General features: G+C 46.2%; 2 protein-coding genes across 7 annotated transcripts in view; one reads left to right on the top strand and one right to left on the bottom strand.

Annotated features, from left to right (window-relative positions):
- B3GAT1 (beta-1,3-glucuronyltransferase 1) overlaps nt 1–2,506 on the top strand; it is a 31,028-nt gene extending 28,522 nt beyond the window's left edge. For all 6 annotated transcript variants that reach the window (XM_010723635.2, XM_010723634.2, XM_010723631.2 and 3 more), the window contains one exon: nt 76–2,506. The gene's annotated coding sequence lies outside the window, so the exon portion shown is untranslated. The remainder of the gene's footprint in view (nt 1–75) is intronic.
- Nucleotides 2,507–2,623: 117 nt separating this feature from the next.
- On the bottom strand, nt 2,624–22,988 carry GLB1L2 (galactosidase beta 1 like 2). Its single transcript, XM_010723796.2, has 20 exons — nt 22,899–22,988; nt 21,790–21,863; nt 20,854–21,051; nt 20,335–20,403; nt 19,933–20,028; nt 18,436–18,544; nt 18,089–18,181; nt 15,690–15,771; nt 13,147–13,211; nt 10,665–10,749; nt 9,535–9,672; nt 9,130–9,210; nt 8,531–8,637; nt 8,000–8,146; nt 7,571–7,642; nt 6,973–7,051; nt 5,673–5,760; nt 4,386–4,500; nt 3,766–3,882; nt 2,624–3,301 (listed from the first exon to the last, which is right to left on the bottom strand). The coding sequence occupies exons 1-20, from the start codon at nt 22,986–22,988 to the stop codon at nt 3,215–3,217; spliced, it is 1,992 nt and encodes a 663-aa protein (XP_010722098.1). The 3' UTR covers nt 2,624–3,214.
- Nucleotides 22,989–23,474: the final 486 nt, after the last annotated feature.

Genomic DNA, 23,474 nt, shown 5'->3' with positions numbered 1-23,474 from the left:
TTAGCTCCAAGGGGTGGCAGCTCACTGCAGTGAGGCAGAGGGGTAATAAACATGCTGGTTGTGTCTCTGTTGCAGAAGATTTCCTCATGCACAGCCTCCAAGGTTTCTCCCCACAGCATACAGCCAGACATGCAGTAGCCAGGACCTCTGCTGACTTCCAAGAGTTTTAGTGTACTGAAAGCAAGCAACACTGCATACATAAACTACCCGGATCCTCCCGCCCTTCCTCCTGGACTCTGAGCAGAACCTGATGCTCTGGGGGTGGAGAAAAAGCACAGAAATACAGGACTGAACTTCCCTACAGGAGCAGCTGCCCTGCGAGACACTCAGTTTGGGAGAAGTGCACGATGCACTGAAGATGCGGCCCGGCTGGAAGGGCAGCCCAGACTGAGCGGGCTGTTATACAGGACCTGAGAGCAAGGGTGAGAATGCACACACGAGTGTGCTGGCCCTGATGACCTGTCCTCCCCAGACACGCACCCTGTGGCTATGTGTCCAACAGCCAGAGCAGCTCCCTGCTGAGAGAGGAGACAGCTGCCTTCCAAGATGGCACCTCAGCCCTTAATTCTAAACCTACTTTAATCAGCGTTTATTATGCTGCACAAGACAGGAAGGCTTTGGGGGAGAGTGAAAAGCAAGGCAGGTTAGAACAAATCCACTTGTACATCTGTTTCTTGTACCCCCTTCTCCTTCCCCTTATTTGGCTCCATGGTTTGGAGGGGGCTCTGTGCTCCTGCATGGAGTTGCATGCACAGCATGCAGCTCTTGATGCTAAAAGAGCTGTGAGGGATTTTTAAAGAGATTGTTGTGGCCATGCACCATAATACTTCATCTGGGCTCAGATCTTAGTTCTATTTAGCTCTCATTTGGTTAACGTGAGCGTTAGGTATGGGATTCTCAGAAGGGTGCTTTTATATAAAGCCAAATTTCTACTATTAAAAAATAAAGTTAGCAGCTTAAAAGTAAGAATTGATCAAGAAAAACAGATTTTAGTACGTTTACCATCTGCATGGTAAATGTCCTTCAGCCCTAGGTCCTCTTTCAGGGCTGGACTGGTGTGCAAAGCCACACTGGAGCCAATCAGGAGTCAACTAGTGGGAACATAGCATCACCCTAGTAAAGGGATCCTGTGCTTAGCGTGCTCTGTTCCTTCCTCCTCTGGCTCCAGGTAGGTTGAAAGACTAAGCAGAGTATTAGTTGTCCCTTCCCTGCTCTGTAACTTCAAAGGACATGAAATGGCATTGATGAAAGGGTGTTCTCTAATGAAACTGTATCTTGCTCCTCAGCAAGAGGCAGGTGGCTGAGCAATGCAGAGGAGGAACCTGGGTGCTGCTACCTTGGCTGACTCTATTTGAAAACAACAAACTTGCTGAGGAAGAAATTAAGGTACAGCTTAGCCCTTCTCCCTACCTCCAGCCTAAATACACAAAACTTATTTCTCCTCCCCTCACAGCTGTCAAACATCTGATCAATCCCCACTGCCCCAATTCTTTCAGAAGGGTCTGAAGCACAATTTTCCCTTTGAGTCAAGGGAAAGTGTAATCCCAGATTTGGTTCTTTTTAGCCCTAACACACAGAATTACTTAAGTACTACAGGTGGGATTGTTAGCTTCAAAGTGCAGAATTCTCCCCTTGGACTGCTGGCTGTGCATTCCCTAATATTTAAAGAAACATTTGGGTTTGTTTTTTTTTTTCCAAGTTATTTTCTCCCACTGTCTTTCAGAATCAATGGGGGAAAGCTGCATTGCTCAGCTCTCAGTCACAAAGCCTTGCTACACAGCCTTTAGAATAATGTTCTTTTAGATGTATTGACTGAAGTGCTACTGGGATAGAAAGCATCCAGTTCCGCTGGCCACTCTATGGGCACTGTTACCTTATGCTAAAATGGGAGCTCTCTACATTTCAGCAGACTGATTCTGTTTTTGTATGAGCATCCCAACCTCAGTTCAGTCTGCACACCCTAGAGGGGAAAGAGACTTTGTTAAAGGCATACAAATTCTACTGCTAAGCTAGTTCCCAACTGATGGCCTCTCCTAGCTGCATGTTTTCATTCACTAATGTCAGCTTCAGCCCCTGCTGAGCTGCAGCCTTCCCTCCTTGGAAGAAAATAACTTCCAGAAAAACCCAAAGGCTCAAGTCCTGACCACAGCCCTGCTTTTACACTTCTCGAAGTTGGGCCCTTCCAACTTGCATAGCTGCTCTGTGGGTCTGGGGAGCAGAGTTGTGCACGCTCAGTGAGACCAGCTCTGGTCAGGGTGGAGTGTACTACAGCTGCACTGTCTGTTCTCAGTTTTAAATAAACTGTATTTAAATTTGTTAAATAAAATTAAGTATGGTTTTTAAGAGCTAGAATGCCCTGCAACTCCATTCTGAGAGGCAGTGCACACGGTCGGTGCTTCTCAGAGCCCAGATCTGTTCTCCCATTTGCAAGTATTTATGTGACTCCTTGGCTTCTATCACAACCAAAACCTGATTGCTGCTTCTTTATAAGGGGGAAATTTCATCTCCAGGTGCAGGGAGCTCTCTTCTCCATGATTGAAAGCTCTCGCTTGTTCCTGACCTGAAACAGAATGGTATTTTTGATAGAGGAAAAAAAACCACTTGTGAATTTTTAAAACTTCTTTTTTTTCCTCCTTTCTGAGAGAGAGACAACCTCCATATTAAAACGCAGTGGAACAAAGCTCACAGTTAACTCATTTGACAACCAACATGGTTTCCAACAAGTGAACCAGTTGCAGCCCCTCTGCAGCTTGCATTGATAAATTCCACCTGGAAGTACAACACCATGGGTTTCCACACCCAGTTACTCATATGTTCACCAACTATTTTCTCCCTAATTATAAAAATGAAGAGGTCAGTCATAACACATTTTTAAAGTCAGTGGAGAGCTGGACTCAGAGTTTAGTTCACTCTCTCTCTCCTGCCTCCAGCACCGTGTTTCTCCCTCACATTCACTGCTGTCCGTAACATCATGCACAGCCATCCAAGCCACAGCTCCTCAGTAGAGCACACAGATGAGCTTCTGCATCCATCAATGAAACAACAGATTCCGGTTCCTTTGGGGCCCATTCTCTCTTCTGAGCTTACTGCCAAAGAGCAAATCCTTGACCTGGGTCTAGTGGAAATTAAGAGGCCCAAGTGCATGGGCCATCATGTCCCCAGACATGCAACCAGGAGTGTTCAAGATGAACCAAACATGGGAAAGATGCTCTCGTCAGTCCACGTACTGGGTCCGTCCCAAGTAAGGTATGTCGACAGACTGTATGATCCGTCCTGCAGTGCGTTCCTCAAAAATGATGATCTGCAGAAGAGAGGGACATGGAAAGCTCTTCATACAAAGGCTAAGTTACTTAACAACTTCTAAGGGTAATGGGCATACAATCATTGCAGAGGAAGGAAGCATCATTTAGAAGAGATCAATCAATAGGATTCAGAACAGTAACTTTGATTCTCCAGCACTACACAATGCAGAAAGTGAACGAGCATCAAATTGGCTTCGTCTTGATTTTGAACTTGATGCTGCACTTTGAAGTTCAGCTGAGATCCCTGTCATGTCTTAATGGCTGTCAGAGCCACATTCTTAGCTTTAGAGCAGCACCTCCCCTCATTTTCACAGATCTGAGGAGCTAAATCTCCTTCCTTCACTACTGCCCTCGTTTCCAGCTGTAGCTAACTAATTAACATACTGTATTTGTCTAGCTCTTTGGGACATGACCCTGAGCAGGATCTTTAACAACACACACACAAGACATCAGAGCCACTCACCTCATTGCTCCCTTTCCACAACCAGGGGCCAGGAAGGTACAGTGTTTCCTGAGGTCCAATTTTCCAGTAGCGGCCAAGGTTGTGACCATTGACAAACACAACTCCTTTTTCCCAGCCCTAAAATCAGGACAGCACACAGAATTAGTGAAGCAGCTGTATCTAACATCCCCACAGGAAACACACTTGCACTCTTTCCAGTCACTTTCTGCAGGTTTTCTGCTTGCCTTCCTGTGCCATGTCTATAAAGAAGCGATTCTTCCAACACCACGAGGAGGCAGGGATAAAACTTGCACCTCCTTTATGTTTTGTGCCCATCACTCTTCAGCAAGTAGAAAACAAATAGCCCTTGCCTATCAGTGATCAAGACTAACAATTCATTAGCAGCTCTGCACTGTCAGCACTGCATGTTTTCTCATTAAGGCCACTGCAGACTGAACAGAATTACCTGCCAGCTTTAGAAGATTTTTTTACACCATCAAAATAATCTGTTTTCTCAAAGCTCAGAGGAAGACTACAAGGCAGTGGCCTTGACTGGCTCAGAGCTGTGACACAAGGCTCTCCTTAACCAGCTTTTGCAAACTCTCATGAATCAAAAACGGTGGGGAAGGACAAGGACTTGCCTGTAGCTTCAAGAAAGTATCCTGTGGTTGATGCTCTATCCACAGCCTTCCACGAAAAAAAGCTGGACCAACAAAGTAATCTGGGACTGCACTCCATCCAGCAGTTTGCCGCAAGCTGTAAGAGAATGGCCAAGCACAGCTAACAGCTGGGCAGCACTCAGTTCCAACAGCAGCCTCAGCATCATTTCAGAGCCCTGCTTACAGCAGTGGATGGGATTTGTTACATACAACAAGGCTGCAGTTTCCTTCCATGCCTGATGGAAGGAGTTGCTTCCTGCTGGTAGTGCCTGAAGGCAATATCTTTCACACTGCAAAGTGGTGATGCTGTTTAGCAAGCACCTAGCTGAAAGGAACAGGTGGAACGTGTCTTGGTCTTCATTCTCCTATGCTTGCCATGCCACTGAAACGCAAGTCCTTGGTGCAAGAAAAGGAAATACGGAGTTTCACCATCTCTGATGCCCTCTGGAAGCAGAGGACAAACAGAACAACCAATACAGAGCACCGAAGTCCCACAGAAGCCTTAAACTTCTGCCAGAACATGCTCCTTCCAACCCTTACAGACTGCATCTCTTGGATTCAGGGAATTTATTGATCCAGTGCAGCGTGACCACTTCTGAATGATTCAAGTGAAAGCCTACGACAATTCCTTTCACGATGCCACATCTTCCTACGCACTCACTGCAAGCTGATTGTGCTCTGCTGCTACTGGGCAACTGCCAGTGAGTGGCTGTGGTGTGACACAAGCTGCCTGTTGTCTGGGCATGGCAGCTTACTTGCTGTGATGTCCCCCAATGGAAACATCCTAAAGCAACCCTGCAGTCACTGGTTTTGCAATTACCCCTCAGAAAGACCCCTTCACACAGCACCTGTTAAGACTGTCCTTTAAAATTTCAAAATGTTATTTTTCTTTTTTCCTCTTTTAAAAGCCTGTTTGGTTTCACATCACCTCTCCCTCCTTCCTACGCACGTTGCGGGAGCTGTGCTATCTTGGGGGACGCACATGTGTTATTTTCTGACATTAACAAAACTCAAAATAGTCTTTTTGGTACATTGGTCAGAGCCCACGGGGTATCTGTTGCCTTAAACTGTGTGGAGAAAACAGCACTGTGGTCTGAAATGTTTTGGGGAAAGGTATCAGCAAGGAGCTTAGCAAGGCACAAGTTTACTCACCTACTTTTATATGGCGTTGCCTTTTTGTTACACGTGTAACTGCTGCCTCCCAGATTCTGCACTGCTGCTAAACAGTTGGTTTCAAATGAGCAAGAACAATTTTTAAATCCCACAAACCTTTTCAAGAAGTCAGGTTTCATCTCCAGACTGTAAATCTTGAAGTTCCTCAGGGGGGTTTTATTCAAGAAGATGTCACCAATTAAGCCTGCAAGAGCAATGGGGGTAATGAAGAGTTGAAAAGCAGCTAAAACTGATAGATTTTCCTCTCTGAATGCAAGGAACAGCAGGAGATGGAAAGCAGCCACGCTCTGCAATGGAATTAGACTCCATATGGTCCCATTGCTCATCCAGACTGAGTGGAGAACATTACTATACTTTGGCCTCTCCACTCCCTCCTTCGCTTTAACTCACTAGGCCATTAAAACACCCTCCAAGCAGAAAACACTGCTGGCACGCACAGCAGATGGGGTTTTGTTGTTATTGTTCGTTAGCTGCCCATGTAGAGATTTGTTAAAGCAGTAGATCAGTTACCTCTCTAATAGGAATGGCAACATTTAGCATGGGGAAGCACTCACACCCAGTGCTGATGCACTGTTTCTCATCCAAAGATCTTAAGATAACTTTAAGAAATAATTTTCCTCCAGCACTTCCTTGTTAGATACTCTGCACGTAGCAAACAGAGCCTAGGCCCTAATCTAGCCCCCTAATTGCAGGGCTGCAGTTGAACCTGCCCAAGAAGTAGAGGCTTTATACACATACTCTGCAGTATAACAAAATTAGTACAGTCACATGCCTCACTCCATTATTCTTTCTTGTTTGCTTTTTGCATACATTTCCCCACTAAAATAGAATCCTGGGGTTTCAACCTCTTCCAGCTCCATAATTGTACATAATAGACTTGAAAGTTTTAGCAAATTCTGCTCAACAGGACGTAACTTGTTCCTCCTGAATATACTGAATATTGTGTGTGTTTTAAAACACTGTGATTCTCCAGTATCAAACCCCAGGGGAGGACAGAGTTTAAAAAAGGTCTCTTCCTTCCTGCCCTGCGAAGTAATACGCTCAGAGAGCAAAAGAATGGGTACCCTTCCATCACCTGGCAAAACTGAACAGAGTAGGATTCAGTGATGGCCTTGGGTTCAACTGCTGCCCTTTAAAATGAGAAGCCTTAATGCAATTTGTCAAGCAGCCACTACTCTTCATCTACAGTCACTCCAGACAGGGAGCGATGAGCAGCAGTTCTCACAGCTTCCCTCTGTCACACCATTTCCCACCATCTCCCTTACATCCTGCCTAAAACTAACACAGCTGCATCGGTCTTCAGTTCGTAAATTATACAAGAAAGACAGTTTCACAGTACTTAAGCCCAGAGAAGCATCTCAGACAGTGAGAGGCTCCATGACCAAACTCAACTCACCTTTCCGCTGCTCATTCAGCGCCAGGCCGTAATTGACACGACCACGGTTCTCAACCAAGAGTCTTAACTGCCTGAATCCCTGTGAAGAAAGAAGAAACGAAGAAGAAATGTGAGAGCATCACCAAGAGCAGTGCACAGCACTAATGCCTGGAAAACAACTGTCAGCAGCAATGCTGAAGAAGGGAGGTAGTGCCAGGACGTTTGGCAGTCGCAATTCTTTGCTTACTGATGGTCTCAACCTGCTCATAAAGGTTTTTCCTTTTCTTCCTCTGTTGAATTTTTAAATACCACTTTAATGGAGAAATGGAGTTTGACACAGAGCAGGCTTTTGGCATGTAGCTTTGCCATGAGACTCAAGAGCAGCACTGAGTATTCATGCCTGCTCACCTTACCCAGGGGGCTGTGCACAGCAAGAAGAACTTGGCAGTGAAATCATGCTGTGTCCCACTAGTGAAATGGTGTCCAGTTAGGGCATACCAACCATCCTCTGCATCAGAGTACCATACCAGCTAGTTAAATGGATTAGGTGGGAGGTGCCTTCCTGGGAGCTACATCTCATTAGAGGCTTTGGTTCTGTGCGCAACCTCCATCAAGTTACCTGTCCTTCAGGAAGGGAGAGCTCCACCGTGTTGTAGTCCAGCTCACCAACATACATGGTGTTAACAAACACCTGCAGAACAGAGCACGAGAGACAAGAGCAGCATCTCATCAATTACAGTTGTGTAGGTTATCAGAGCACTATTTGGGAAGAAAACCGTCTCTAATGGAGATTAGAACCTAGGGTCCACAGCTCTCTCACTGATTCAGTCTAGGTGGAAAAAAAGATTCAAAACCAACATTTCTCAGAACATTCAAAATTTAAAGATATTCTGAGTTTTAGCAGACCTCGAGCTGATTTACAAATGAAAAGGGTTGGCACTTAGCTGAGAACTGAAAGAGCAAGTTCTAATGTAAAAACATCACATCTTACTGTGTGGTCAGAGATCAGAGATTTACATCAGTGGGAAGTTGGCCGCAGGCTCCTCACCTGTGCTCGGTCCCGGACATGGTCTCTAGAATGCAGGTGTCCACCACCAAATATGACAGTCTCATAGAGTACATATCCATAGGACTGCCCACTGCTATCATTTAGTTGGAGGTTCTCCATGTTAACTGGAAACTCTGATTTAATGGGCTGCAAAGGAGAAAGAAGTTGAATGGCAGAAGTGCTCTCTTAGCACCAACAGGTCACAGAGAGGCAATTCATTTGAGACAGGCGTTCCACTCTGCCACAGATCACATCTGCTCTGGGGCTTCCCAGAGATCTGTTCTGACCTGAGTTACCTTGTGACCCTATGAAAGCTACAGCAATAAAGGCAAAGTGCCAGAAAAAGGAGCCAAGGACTTGCAAAGCTGGAATTCCAAGAGAACAAAAGCAGCAGTAAAAAGGGTAAGATAAGAAAATAGGTCTGCTTGACAAAACATGCCCCATCCTTATCCCTGCATGCCAGTGCCAGATCTTTCCCTGCTAACAGGCGATGACTTTTCATGCTGAGTTGCATAAAACTGGTGGTACTACCTGTACAAGTGATGGTAACACATCCCAGAGGGAGATATATTGATGCAACAGGATCGCACCATACGACGCCTTGCTTTCAATCATGGGAGGGAGAGGAAGAGGCTGGCCTGTAATGCAAAAAAGAAAGATGGAGCAACTATTTCAGATGCAAAAAGCTGACACAGATTTAAGGCCTCTCCAGACTTCTTCTGATCAATCTTTCCACTGAATTACAGAGCCCTGTATCTGCTGCCAAAAAACGTGAAACAAGTGCAAGGGTTGAGTAAGAACTACAGTTATTCTGCAACAACTGCCACCTGTCTGGGCCCAGAACAGTAAACACCAAGGCATAACAAGATATAACATAGCCAGTGGTGTTTCCTTCAGATCTGCATTTATTTCCAAATAGCACCATACATCTCAGAATACAGTGAGATGATGCCAAGTGCTACCTGCCTGCTGATAACAAGCCAAATACCCAAAATCCCTGGTCCTCCTTCCCATCTTTTGGAAAATGCTCCCAGACAGTCAATCAAAGCTGCAGGGCTCCAGCAGTTTAGAATATTCTGATTTAGTGCAGTAGACTGCAACAGTGTTTTGGCTCTAGGATTTATAATTACCAATGATTGTGCTGAAGAGCTGTCGGAGCTTGAAAAATTTGGACGTATAGTCTCCAGCCTCTGTCAGCACAGCATCGTAATCTGAAAAAGAAGCACACGTACCATCATTTAAGAAGCGAGAGCCCAAAACAATTCTCTCAGCAAGAGGCAAGTTAAGGAAACTTGTACTTTATGATCTGTGTCACTGTGCCTAGTGACACATCCTGGAATGGGTCTGCAAACATCACAGTAAGCCTCCTCTGAGATAAGCATTTGCTTCAGAGCTATGTTCCAGCTTAGCTACCCACGACCACGGGGTTGCACTGATCATTTCAAAATGCTTCTGCAACTCTAAGTCACCCAAAGGGCAGCCTGAGCTGCAATCTCACAGCAGGTGCACAAGCAAGGCAGTGACAGAGAACTCACCGTAGCTGGTGACATCCGACTTGTATTCATCAGTCTTCAAAGCACCATTCATGAAGCCAAAGTTGGTGCCTCCATGAAACATGTAGAGATTGATGGATGCTCCTAATTTGAGGATGCTTGCTACAGTATTCACCATTTCTGTAAAGGAAAGGCAATGCCAAGAAGTCCACAAACCAAGAAGCTAGGCTAAACCTCTTCTAGTAGTTCAAAGCAGACTCAGACATTCTGGTCCTTCTCAGTCAGCCATGCCTGTGTAATTACAGCAATTTGTATTGTGATCTGCATTTAGCCCTCAATAAGGGCAGCACATCCACTGGCAGATTGGGATAGATTAATCCATGCAAATATACCTGTTGTATAGGTGAAAAAGTAAAACTCATGGACACAGGCAGGAGTTTTGCTCTTAAGCAGAAGGACTGCTCAATCATACTCCTAAACTCAGCCCAGCAACGATCCGATTACAAAGACAACTGCAGGAGGATGAAACAGGCATTAAAGTAGACTTACACAGGTCTTAGATGCCCTTGAGGTTGTGGAGTTATTTATTTTAGAACTAGATTTCCTTCCTAACGAGCTTGTAAACTGCAGTAAAAATGAGTACTTATCAGAAGGTGTCACAACTGCAGGAGGCTTAGGTTTGCCCTGTTCCCAGAACATGCATTCAGTACACAAATGATGTTTCTATGACGAGGGGTGCAGAAAACTTCTGTGAAGATGATATTTTGGCAAAATAAAAGTCTTCACAGGGTTTACATTAGCTCAGGAGGTAGAAGAGAGAACTTAAAGCACTTGTTACATTTTCAATATCAACAGAGCAGCTTGAGGCCTTGGAACACATCATAGCTAATATCTTCAGATGTCTGGTTCTCTGCACAAGCTCAGTGTGTCCCTCTTGGAGAAATAAAAAGAAAGCTGGTTTTGAAAAATAGGAATTAAAGAGAAGCTGTTTACCAGCACTGCTGAAGAAAACCCAGGGCACAGCAATGTGACCCATTCACTGAGACACTGGTCACTTACAAAGATTCACAGCAAAGGTTACAGATGGACAGAGCATCTGAAAAAGTTCTGTCATTTTTCTGTTACTGTTTGCAGAGGAAGAATCCCCCCCCACAATACCACGTCCTGCTCACCATCTGCATCGAAGACATAGTGAGGGCCTCCCCAGTTATCAAACCAGCCAGTCCAGTACTCCATCACCATCTTGGGCTGATCTCGCTGCACCACAACAAAAACAGAGTTAAAATGGACAGAGGGAGCCTTGCATGCATCCTTTCTTTTTTTCTCAAGTGGGCAAAAAAAATAAATCAGTGAGTAACGTGACAATGTGGGCCAGCAATCCAGAAATGGCAGCAAAACCAGAGAAGTACAGCGTGAGGCACGAGGCAACAACCACTGCACACCATCAGGTGATACCCACCAGTTTTGGATATTGTTGTTTGGTAGAGCTGTAGCAAAAAAAAGACTAACCAACTGTCACTGTTTAGCTTTTGCTAGAAAGAGGCATTTATAAATGTCTACTTATCAGCTATGCCACTGCCAGCTGAGGGTTTGCAGGTGCACTGCAGCCAGTGCTTGCCAAGGTGGGAACAGCAGACCTTAGCAGCTTAATGCCTTTTTAATGCTGCATATGGTGTTGGCAGGAAAAAATTAGCCTTTGCAGGAATTAGGTCTTCATTATAAAGACTCTACACACAGAGCAGTTGCTTCCCATTCTTCACTGCTTGCCAGCTCCCTTAGCTCCTGCAGAATTCCTCCCGGCCCCATCACTGGCACTCCCTGCTCACGGTATTTATTTCCAGTCAAGGCAATTTGGCATTTATTTGATAGGGGCTTTATCTGATGCCGCATGAAATAGCCAAGGTAAGTGGCATTAAAGAAATTCATGTTTCATTAGGAGAAAACAACTGCAGGTGCCTGTAATAACCTAATTGCTCCAGGTTCAGACCAGCTCTCAGTAATATGTTTAATCACTCCATCCCCAGTAAACAAGTCAAAGAAGTTCCACTGACTTCTGGAATAAGAGATCATGACAAGGAAAAGGTAACGCAGCCTCACATTCCTTATGAATATGAATGACAGGCTTCTGTCTCCTAATTAGTAAGTGTGGCAATGGAGGAGCTGCTTTTGCTAGGCTGTGTTTTATGTATGCGTTCAATTTGTGTGAAAGGTGCCCTCTGTTCATTTGCTGTGTGTGGTGGAATTTTTCTGGACCTGAAGAAAGCAGAAGCACACAAAGCAGAATCTCATTTGTCTGAACAAGACAAAAAAGAAGTTAGTGATGGGATTCAGCTCTCAGCACACCAACAGCAGGGCTGCATTTCACAGACTGAGCAAAAGGCAGGGGAAGAGATCAGAATAGAATCGATCGTGGCCAGGGGCACATGTCAGCTGTTCAGAACTTCCCAGGCTGACATCTGGGGCACACAGAGCAATAGGGAGAGAAGAGGACAGAGGACGCAAGGAGAGAAAGAACCTGTCACTAAAAATCAAAATTTGCTCCTGCCTTGCTACCCCAGCATCACACAAGATACTTTCAGCATCAAATGCTCATTAGGCAATTCCCTACCTCTTTTTTCCACACCGATTCACATCTCTGACAGTGCAGGGAATTAGAGATGCTCAAGCAATACACTCCGTGTGAATGCATTTCTGCAGCAAAAATTAAATGCCAAGTAGGCTGGGCTGCTCGGAGGGCTGCAAGGGCACTGCACTGCTGGAAGCTGCTGCTGGGAACTTAGTCAGCAACTGAAGACCACAGCCTTCAAACTGACTCCCGAGGGAATGCACAGCACCAGGATGAAAGAGCCTGGGAAAAAGAGCAGTGACCTTCTGGAGGAAGGGCAACTGCAAAGTAGGATGCTATTGGGTATCAACACTTGAAAGTGGAGTAAGCAATGAAAGTGGGCATTACAGAAAGCAACACAGCTGCATGCCGTGTTCCCTGTTTGACAGTTAATCTTCTTGGGGATCAGCTACACATATAACAACATCCACAGAAGCTCCTGTTAGGCAACTTATGCAGGGACCAGACTGCTCCACCAGCTTTGTGCTTTGGATGGTCCTCTGTCCTTCCCACTGGTACACACTGCACTGTCACTACAGAAAACATGTTTGCCAAACAGCCTCGTGGAGAGCACCTTCTCCTGCCAAAGCGTGCTCATTTTAATTATTTAATCAATCACTGAATATTCAGAAAAGAATTACTACGCACTCAAATCTGTTAGGCACTAAAGATGATCTACGCAGGCAGACCTACAAATTCAACCAAGGAAAGAGAAATAATTCAGTTTATTGCAGCTCATGGCTTTGTGACAAATCACATCCATCACCAGATGTCAGTGCCTTGTTGTTTTATAGCAGTGGGTGCAATTGTGCCATACTCTAGTAGCTGGACTAATAGCCCTTCAACACCTTCTAATTTGTTATGTAGGACCCTTTTGTGGATCTAATTGTCATTAAAGCCCAAGTAATAACGAACTTGCTGCTTGCATCCAAAGGGTAACAAAAACTCCAACTATCCTCCCAAAGAATATTGTCTTCCAACAGAAGGAGCACTAATTTTCTGTTGAGATAAAGCTGTCCTGTGAAACTTAGAGTCTTTCTGTCTCTTACCTGTACCGTGTCCAGGTATTTCAGTACACCAGGCTCCAACTTCTGAAAGTTAACAGTGGCCAATGCTGTCAAGAAAAGAAAAAGCTGTTACCAATTTAGATACCAGCAAAATGCTCTCATGCACGGGTTCATACATGAGCCCAGAGACAACTGGAATATCACCTGAACCACCTCCCCAAGAATTTCCCATCAAAGTCCTCACTGAGCATGAGGGACCCGAGGGGACCACAGCACACAGTGGAATACCTGCAGGCTGTGTTCTCAGCCACAGCATTCACAGCTATTAGAAAGAGAGCATCAGAGTGCCTCATCAGCTTTAATTAGAGGCTGTAAAGCACCTGGAGAACCTCAGATAAAAGGCACCACATAAAGGCAAACTTATTATTAGAATGTCATCTCTGGATGCCACACCAACCTCGCAGGCTTTAGCTGCAGGAATGTCTACCCAGGCAATCTCACTGCTTGTGATGTCTATGGGGATGGGGAGAGGGACTGCAGTATGAATGAACCAGGCAGAAACTGTGATTGGAAGATGGCTCTGTGCTCCTGCCCCATGCAGCACAGGGGAGCCAGCAGTGCTGCAAAAGGCTGAGGCAAGAGCTGACAACACAGCGACCTGCTGTCAGTGTCCCAGCCCCTAACAGATGCTGAATCGTTTTCATTTGCTGAGATGCTCATTTAGCATATATTCAAACAAAGCAATAAGAAGTACTATTTTCAGCCCTTTAATCTGATGGAAGCAATAGCCATCTCGTGCCTAACCTCAGTGGGAATGGCACTGCCTGGTGTGACACAGCAGCAGTGAGGTGTTTCATCTGCACCTATTCAGATTTTTTCTAGACCTCAGTCACTCCGTTTTCCCCAAAAAACTTTGAAATTGCAGGAGCAGTAGTGTGATTCTCTTGTAAAAAGTGACTTCTTACAAAAGAGCCAGCATGGGATCCAGCCCCAGTTGTGTCAGACAGAGCACTTCAAACAGAATACTTACAGAAGCAAAAGCTTACTTCTCTCTATATATACACCTTGAACCTGATGGGCTGATCTATATAGTGTGAAGAATTTAGCACAGGCAAACACAGCAGGAGAACAAAACAAAATGTAGATTTAGCCTTGATGTGATACATTAGTTTGTGATTCTGAAAGCAAAAATGCCTAATTCTGCTCCTTGTGCAGATTAACAGCACACCATTCAACACTGGACAGGGATGGAGAACCAGGCCCAAAGCCTTACTCAACCTTTCCACAGTAGGCAATGTTCCCATGCACACAGCTTTCCATCACGGTGCTTTAGCTTTGGCCTAGAGGGAACTTGGAGCTTTATTTTGGTGCCCATCAGATGGGAACCAGAGCTATCTGGCACGGGTTTCTTGTCACTTACTGTGCCCACAGAGGAGTCAAAGAGCTCTCAGTGTGCAACATGCTGGAAAAGATAACTCTGAGCATGATGGAGCTTGGAGCTGAAAACACTCCTGCAGAAGATGCTGAGGGCTGGATGGGCTGGGGTTCCACACCTGGACAGCAGAGAGAGGGTGACCCTACGTGGTCACAGCTGGAAACTGCTGTGCTCCCAAAGAATCAAAGCACTGTGAGAGCACTGCTGAGAGCTCACGGACTGCTGAGCTGCTGGATTTGTCCCTTTTGTACTTCCATATAAAAACAAAAGAAGGAAAAAAAAAAGAAAAAAAAAAAAGGAATGTAGAAGATCTTTTTTAATCATTTCCAGGCTTGAGACGAGATGATGGAAAAGCTCAAAGGCTTTACCCAGGAGGGGTGGGGAGGGTGTTGCAGGCCAAGCAGGCACATCAGTCTGGAAATCTGAAAATCAGGGTCACGCTGCATCCCAAGCACTCTGAGTTGAGCACAGTGCAGCTCCAGCAACTGCACCTCCACTCTTTCCATACTGGAAAGCAGGAAAGGCACTAAGCAGCATTTCATACACTTTTTAAATCACCCTTTTTGAAAGGAAAACACAAAAATGGACATCCTTTTGCACACTCACTGAGAACACAGTGCTACCCCACAGAGCGCTGCTGAGCTTCCAGGAAATTACATTTTGCAATCTGGGCTGCAAAGCACTTTTTTTCTTCCATTTTGAACTGCAAAGGAGGTACCTTAGGAGTAATTAACAGCAGTAATAATTGCTGACATGCTCATTTAGCATATATTCAAACAAAACAATAAGAAGTACTATTTTCAGCCCTTTAGTCTGATAGAAACAGCAGCCATCTCGTGCCTAAGCTGACTGGGAATGGCACTGGCTGGTGTGGCACAGGAGCAGCGAGGTGTTTCATCTGCACCTATTCAGAACCCTCAAAAGCAGAGAGGCTGCCTCCGTGTGGAGGAATCTGCAATCACTGCTACACCACGCACTGGGAAATAAACCTTTCTGAGAAAGGACTGCTGTTGTTCTGCATGCTTGCAGCCACCCAGGGCTGAGCTCCGGCCACAGCCACAAAGCAGCTGCTCTCATTCAATGCAATTTCATTCAATTTCATCCGCTGCCCCAAGGAACAGCTTCACTTGCTTCTCCCACGAGCACTCACCTCCTTCCACTAAGCCAAATGACAACCCATTCTTGTTGTCCGAGGTCATCAGCAGCTCCACAATCCCCCTGCTTAACAGAGCCTGCATTAAAAAGAGGAAAAGCCGCTGTGTTAACATCCCGAGCTCTGTATTTGTCAGGATATTGCAGTGTTAAAAGCTCGTTGTCACCATCTCTCTGTCTAACAATAGAAACCAATAGGAGAAAAATGCCCATTTGCCAGCGAGCATCCATCACAGGACAGCTGGGGTTCTTGGATAGTCACGCCTGAAAGAACTGATGGGTTCCTCAGTACCACAGAGTGCTGTATGCAGTGGCACTCCCAGCTTTGTTAAAATGCATGCACACGCATGCTATTCCCACAAGGAGTGTTCTCTCACACTTGTCCCTTCACACTGTAGATGTTTGAAAGAGGGATTAGGAACTGCTAGTAGCAACTTAACCCCTCTTCTCAGTACAGCTGCAGTCAGAGGAACACCAGCAGCTCCAAGGAGCTTTGAACACACGCCTTCACCCTCCTTAATACCAAACCACGAACTGCAAAATGGTGATACAAGCACCCACAGCACGTGTGCCAACTCGTTACTACCTGCTGTTCATTCAAACAGCCTTCTGCACGTTGCACACACCCACACACACTGTGCAGAGGAGACCTGAGCATCACACGCAGTCTTATGTTAGAGATGACAAATTCAATTCAGAGTGGAAAAAACGTGTTTAGTTTATCGATCCGTCATCGCTGCATCAGTACCCAAACGGATGCTGGGATCTGATAGCAGAACTGGAATTTCTAGTAAGTTTTAAGATAACTCTTTAAGCATTTAGAGCTAAGTCTCTTCCTTTTTAAATATATTTTCCATTGAAATACAAGTGCAGCACGGGGAAACAGCAGAGCTGGAAGGCATTGAAATGCACTGCAGGACTTCAGTGCGCAGCACAGAATCCAGGAATAGCAGCAGTGTCTGAGGCAGACACAGGTGTGTGCTCAGCTAACCCCAGGTCACTGCCAGCACACCCTCTCATGGCCTGAGATGGTCCAGCAGAGTGAGAGGATTTTCAAGCTTTGTGTGAATTGCATTGCTTGCTAAGTGCAGGTGTGACCTACTTGCTGCTGTTGGAGCTGAGGGCCCAAAGCACCACAGACCCCACTCCAATCCAAGGAAGCCCTGCACATCCAGCTTTCTCACAGCTTCTTCTGGAAGTTCTGCACTTCCTCAGCTGTAAGCTGTGCACAATTCTAGCATACAACAAAGCAGCACCACAAAAGTACACCCACAGGCCTGGTGAGGAAACGTTATCTGTTCTGACAAGTCTATGGAACATCACAAGCTCTTTCATCACTGAGATATGGAAAAGTAAGAATGGAGCTGGCATCCTGTTCAGACACAACAATCTCTGTGCCCCATTCATTTGTGGCCCTGAAAGCCACTTACCCACTTGCTTGTCACGGAGCATAAGAAACAAGGAGCAAAACTATGCAGATAAAAGAGGCAATCTTGACTTTATCAGTTCAGGTCAGCAGCTAACCTTAACGTACTTGTATGCATACTTGCATACAAGCAGTATGAGATCACTTCAGGAGGCAGAGCTAGTGCAGAAGCAGGCACTAGCAAGGCAGATCAGGACTCCTGCCTTGATTGAAGAGCCTCCATATTCTTGGAACAGTGAGATGACCTGCACCAGAACTAACCTCAAGGCACTCAGAGTAACACCTGCCCACCCACAGGGTCTCAAAAAGACCTGATAATGCTGGGAACACACAGTTCATAGAACATACAACCTCTCTTCTCTACTGTAACACTTCAGGTATTCAATGAAAAGAAACCAAGAAACAAACTTTGTAAGACAGACTGCTTATCTTGTTACTTCCTGCCTTGCTATTGTACTGGGAAGAGTGAGCAGGTCTGACTCATGTTATATTTCCCTCCTTGGGTACTGGCCAACTTCACCATATAGCCTGGAGGCAGGGAGCTCCTGCCTCACATTCCAACTGACAAGGGCAAGGGAGACGTTAGGTAAATTAACCTTCCTTTGGGTAAATTAACCTTCCTGATGCTGAACCTCAGATTACACAAGATTAGAAATGGAGAAACCCTTCTTTAATGCTGTCCAAGAGAAGCAAAGCAGGATTAGCAGGAGACAGCTTCTTCAAGGCCAGCTATGAATGATGGCCACTCCTCCACTTCTCTGTTACCCTCTTCTCTTGAATACATGGGGACTCAGACTCTCAACAGTGAGAGGTGTAACCAAAAGAAGTACCATGGAAAATCTAGCTGGATTGAGCACTGATGCTTTCAAGGCTTCCCAAAGCCATGGTCAAATTTACTCAGAAGAAAGTACTGCAAGGAAGGTGGTTTGAGTGGGACTGACCACAGAAACAAGTAAATGTGCCAACATTACCATTTTCACATAGGCCATGTAGTTTGGGTCTTTGGCATAGGAACCATATTCATTCTCCACCTGCACTGCAATGATGGGACCTCCTCTCTTGTACTGTTGGAAACAAAAGGGAGATGTTCACTGCGATTTCTAATCAGAAGGAGCAGAATCATAGCAGTGCTGGCTTACAGAAAAGATGCACACATCTGTACAACCCTCCCAACACAACCAAATGTCTCACACTGCAGAGCTGACATGGGCAACTATAGCCAACAGCGGTTCCCCAAGTGAAGCTGGTAGATTTGTCACTGCTTTGACCTGCTGCCCAACACTCATCTGTGTACAGAGAGGCAATGGATTGCACTTGCCTGAAGAGGGACTACGATAGGCATGAGATGATCAAAATAGGCATCCACTGCCTCTGTGAAGCCCTTGTATGTTGTTCTCAGCTGCATCTCTGGGTCCTGCAGCAGCCAACTACAAAAAAACAGCAAACAGGATCTATTAAAGCCTCATGTCAAGTCCAGGCTGCTAGAGGAAACACCACTCACTGACAGCAAGCCACATTTGGGCAGGAATAACTGATCCTCCTGTGTCACTTGGCTAAGCTCTCAGTGCAGGTGTGGACAACGCAGGGAGTCACCAATGACGTAATCTTAGCTCTACTTAACTCTGTTCTCTCTTAAGCCCTCTGCCCAACCAAAACACACTCAAATTGCAAGGCAAAGGAAGTTTTTCTACTTGCACATGAGCTAAAACCTGAATGTTAAGTTATGGTGGGTGCTTTCAGCATCAGAAACACGACTGCAGAAACAAAGTTGCTGCAGCAGACGCTTGTATGTAGATAATGCAGAAGGCAAAACAATCCTGCCTGCTCTTCATGTGCTATTTGCAACAGCATAAGTGATAACTATAGAGGGGATTATTCAAGAGCAAACCAACAAGTACAAAAGGGTAAGCTTATCACTCTAAGGTTACTCCAGAATTCCCCGCATCCCCAAGGGCACCCTACAGCTAAGTGCTATCCCATAAAACCCCAATCATCATTCAAATCAATGGTTCCAGTAATGGTTCCCATAGTCTCTTCTGCTGATTTACAAGATTTAGTTGGCTGTTTGGGGGTTAACAGAGAAACAAGCAATTAAGAGCAGAACCATGTACTGCTGTAACAATATAAGCAGAGTAAGACTGCACCTCCCCTGCCTCTGCAAAAGGCATCAGTGAGTTCTGCTATCAGAGGTTGGAAAGACATCCAGCTCAGTGAGCTCACAAAAATCACCTCCAAAGTTCTGTACCTGAACTGTGCAGGGGTACAAAAGGCATTTTGAAAAGATAAATAAATAAAAGACTGAAAGAAATAATCCCCAAGTTTTGTCACGTGTCTCTACTGAAGGAAAACAAGCGCTATGTAACCAGGCACTGGTTCCACTGGGATCCAGTAACCAAGCAAGCCTCAGTACTGACGTACTCAGCTCCCAAAGGCTCCTACCAACAACCAGTGTGCTTTAGGAGAAAACACAGCAGGAGTCTGGAGAAGCTATAGGACCTTAGGACTTTATCACTGCCAGTCAGATCACACATATGTTCCAGCAGGACTTTTAAAATGGACCTGAGATTAAACGAATCCTTACATCAAGCTGCAGATGCTACTGATTGTATTATGAAGACAGTCAAGTTGCAATGAAGCAATGAAGACAGATTTCCTCAATTCTGTTTTCCTGCTGTAACCATTATGTCATAACAGCTATTGTTTAACAACATAATTCCTCCCCCTACCAGAAAATAAAATAAAAGGATTACATTTCCTTACTATCTGTATTCCACAGCAGAGTTCAACAACACGATGAGCATTCACCTGCACTTACCTGGGCAGGCCACCAAGGTCCCACTCTGAGCAGATGTAAGGTCCAGGACGCAGAATCACCCACAGCCCATTCTTAGCTGCCAGGGAAAGGAAGGCCCTAGAGATGCAGACACTGTGATTACTGTCTGACTGCAGCATCCCTACTCCATGTGCTCCTAATACACCAATCACCATGAGAATTTAGGTACCAGAACCAGAAAGGAACTGCTAGATGAAATAATTACACTGGATTGATGCTAAACTTGTAAGCTCCCAGGGCTCTGGGAAGCAGGGGAAGAAGTGAGGGTCTCCATCACCAGACCAAGGCAAGGCTTTGCTTCAGAAGCTGGAAATGCTATCTTCACCCAGAACCAACACGTACACCCTCCCCTCAGTATTTAATGACAACATTTTCACCACGTACTCCAGATCCAGGTTCTCACTGAAGTCAAACTTCCCTCGTGTTTGCTCATGAAGGTTCCATGGTACATACCTGAAAGGCAAAGTCAGGGCAGTGACAATGAACTGCTGTGTTTGTGAAGCACAGAAAAAAACCAAGCTGTGCACTCCATTTCTTAGTAACAGATTCAGGGATTACAGAATGCACACATTACAAAGTCCCTACTTAAATATTATCCGTGCTTCTTTCCTTTCTCTCATGAGCCCCTTCCTCACTGCACTCTTTTCCTGTACTCCGCAGTACCTGAGTTTCTCAAGACCATCAAACACGGTGAGATCAGCAAAGAGGAATAGCAATTACTGTCTACATTTAAGTGACATTGCAACTGTGTAAACCACAGATAAATGCTAAAGGGGCTGGCAGGACAAGAAACTCATCTTTTGCCATAACAAGTACCAACAGACATCACCACGTGCCACCACGTCCCCAGCAGCCAGCAGGGCTGTAGGCACATATCCCAGGGATAGGAGCGAGCACACTTACGTTGTGAGGGTGTTCAAACCACACGCCTTCATCTTAAGCATCCGATCTTCCCAGTATTCCCTGGGGACTCGGAAATAGTGCATTGAACCTCCGAAGATACGGAAAGGCATTCCCTCCAACAGGAACTGTGAGTGCTCAGTCTGCAGCCCCAGCGTCCTGCCCCACAGCCGCAGTGGGACCAGCTCACTCCAGTTAAACCTGCAAGAGAAAGGGGGAAAGGTGAGCAGCCAGCAAAGGAGCACGTCCTCCTACAAGGGATTCGTCGTGTCACCCCTTCAGTTTAAAGAGAGATTCTGTTCATCAGGAATGACTGCGTCTGCTGTCATCACAAACTTACGTCCACCTGCATTCCTGCTTACACCAGTTCCTTAATGAAGAACCAGACCAAATGAGATGTTGGGTTCTAAAGCACTTACCAGCTGGAATGCTCATATCACACCTCCGTTCAGGTCAGTTCCTGCATGCAGGAAACTACCTCCTATTGCCTTGCACTGCTCCCCAGTTCATTTTGGTTGAATCAAAAAACATTCTTATCAGCTAGTCCGGATCCAAAGCAGCTACAGTGCCTCCATCAGACCACCCCAGTTCCATAAATGAATACACAACAGAGCTGGACAATAGTCTCTTGTTCCACTGAGACATCATCACAGCCAGATGCAAGAAATGAATTCCAGTCTCAAGAAAACAGTGACCCACACATTTCAGAGAAATGTCACATTTGGAGAGGGAAATGCCCCAGCCTCTGGCTGTGTTCTATGCTAAGTGCAGAGCGGGTGTTAGCAGAGGGTGAAGGCTTTCAGAGCTCACAGCCTACAGGGATTACTGCCCAGGAGCCTGCAGCCATTACCTGTCCTCCAGCATGAGACAGGGACACTACGAGGAACTAAATCTAGGGCTTCCCACATATGGCAGGGCTGGCTGGCAAGCACAGAGTACCTGTGTACAACAGCATTCTCACAGGGCTCTGAAACAACAGGCGGCAGGCATGGGTAATACCTGGAAAAGCAAGTCTAGGTTAGAATTCACTGCCTTCAGTCAATGAGTACTCATGCATTTATCAAATCATCTACAGAAAATGGTGTTGAGCAAAGACAGTAATGTATCCCATTCAGAAGGTGGTACAGGAACAGGAGAACTTTCGTGAAGACAGCACAGCTGCAAAGAAGAAGAAATCGGCACGAAATGAACGACAGTCGTATTTAAAGGATGACTGCCTGGATAGGAAAAGGATCAAAAATGCCCACCACCAGAAGCTGAGCACAGCCAGGGAACGATGACTTAAGGCTGGGGAGCAGCAGCACTGCCCTGAGGAACTGGTTGGAGGAGCCTGAGGCAGGAAGCTCAAAAATTCAGGTGATGCGAAGCTCCAATTCTGGAAAAAAGTACACTTCGAATCTGTTCCTGAGCCAGACAAAGCCCTGAATTACACCTGCACACAGCGACGATGCAAACAGTGTCACTGGAGGCAGAAGGAACACGGCGCTCAGGAAGCATACGTGGCCAGATAAAAATAAACTAATCACTTAAGCTCATCTTCTTAATCCTGGCCATAACTTGGCTGAAAAGTCCCCTCCGAGTTCCTCAACTCCCAGCTCCAGCAGCTTCTGTCACCAAAGAGGGCTGGGAGGGCTGAGGTCCTCCCTGCACCCCAGGTGTGATGGAGTTTTGCTGTCGCCCTACACCCTGTGCTCAGAATGGGAAGAATGATGGAAAAGAAAAGTCAGAAGTGGGGAATAAACCCCGGGGGCTACGAGCTGTCTTTGGCAACACTAAAGGATGCGCTTCAGAGGACAAAGGACTTTACAGCTAATCCCTAAGCCCTACTTAGAGCTGCCCAGGAGGAATTTGTTGTTTATTTCAGGCTTCTTTTGACTTCAGAAAAGTGAAAGCTTCCAGCTGCCTTCTCGCGCCTACAGCGCAGTGACCAGCAGCGCATTTCAGAGCGCTTTACTTTCAGGTGAGCCGAGCCGCGGGGCAACGCTCCGTGCCAACCACCGGCTGTCAGTGCATCCACCCTCGGTGAAGCCAGATTCCCGTGCTCCCACCGCCACCGCTTTGCAATGACACGCACACACGTGGCCAGGCAGACGACGGCCGGCAGAGCGCCGGGATCGATGCGCAGAAGTCCGATCCATCGGCACTCTGATGCAACGCATGAGGTCAATGAGCGGCACGCCTTCTGCACCCAGCGCTTTTACAGCAGGCAAGAAATAGTTATCATGTGTTTATTTAAAGCCCAATCCGCTGGGCGAGAACCTAGCAGCTGATGTGCGCTGCGATAACCAGAGCCATTCCTTTGATTCCCTCGCCCCTGAGCGCCCATAAAGCGGCGGCCAATTCATTCTCGTGCTGCACAAAGTTCACATGCGCTGCGCCCGTCGGCAGCTCCCAGCTCCTGCGGGGCTCAGGTGCGCACAGCACGGCCGCAGGTGGCCCCGAGCCCGGGGCCGTCGCACGGTTTAGGCGCAGCTCCCCATTTTCGGAAAGAAATGGACAATTTTTAGTTATTATTATTTTTTTTTTTACCCAAACCCTCATTTCTCGGCCCCGCCCGCCCCCAAGCCCGTTTCCCCCGGCCCCCAGCACCGATTGAGCGGCGGGGCCGCGGCGGCTCTCACCTG

The sequence above is a fragment of the Meleagris gallopavo genome, chromosome 26 (assembly GCF_000146605.3).
Source record: "Meleagris gallopavo isolate NT-WF06-2002-E0010 breed Aviagen turkey brand Nicholas breeding stock chromosome 26, Turkey_5.1, whole genome shotgun sequence".
Lineage (NCBI taxonomy): Eukaryota > Metazoa > Chordata > Aves > Galliformes > Phasianidae > Meleagris > Meleagris gallopavo.
This window is presented reverse-complemented; position numbering and strand designations above follow the sequence as displayed.

Excerpts from the sequence above, each read along its gene's own strand:
- GLB1L2 (XM_010723796.2), bottom strand. The coding sequence starts at position 22,988 with ATGGATCGGACTTCTGCGCATCGATCCCGGCGCTCTGCCGGCCGTCGT. Across the intron at positions 20,029-20,334 it reads AGTGAGAACCTGGATCTGGA|GGCCTTCCTTTCCCTGGCAG; the intron begins GTACGTGGTGAA and ends CTGCATCTCTAG. Across the intron at positions 10,750-13,146 it reads AATACCTGGACACGGTACAG|CGAGATCAGCCCAAGATGGT; the intron begins GTAAGAGACAGA and ends GTTGTGGTGCAG.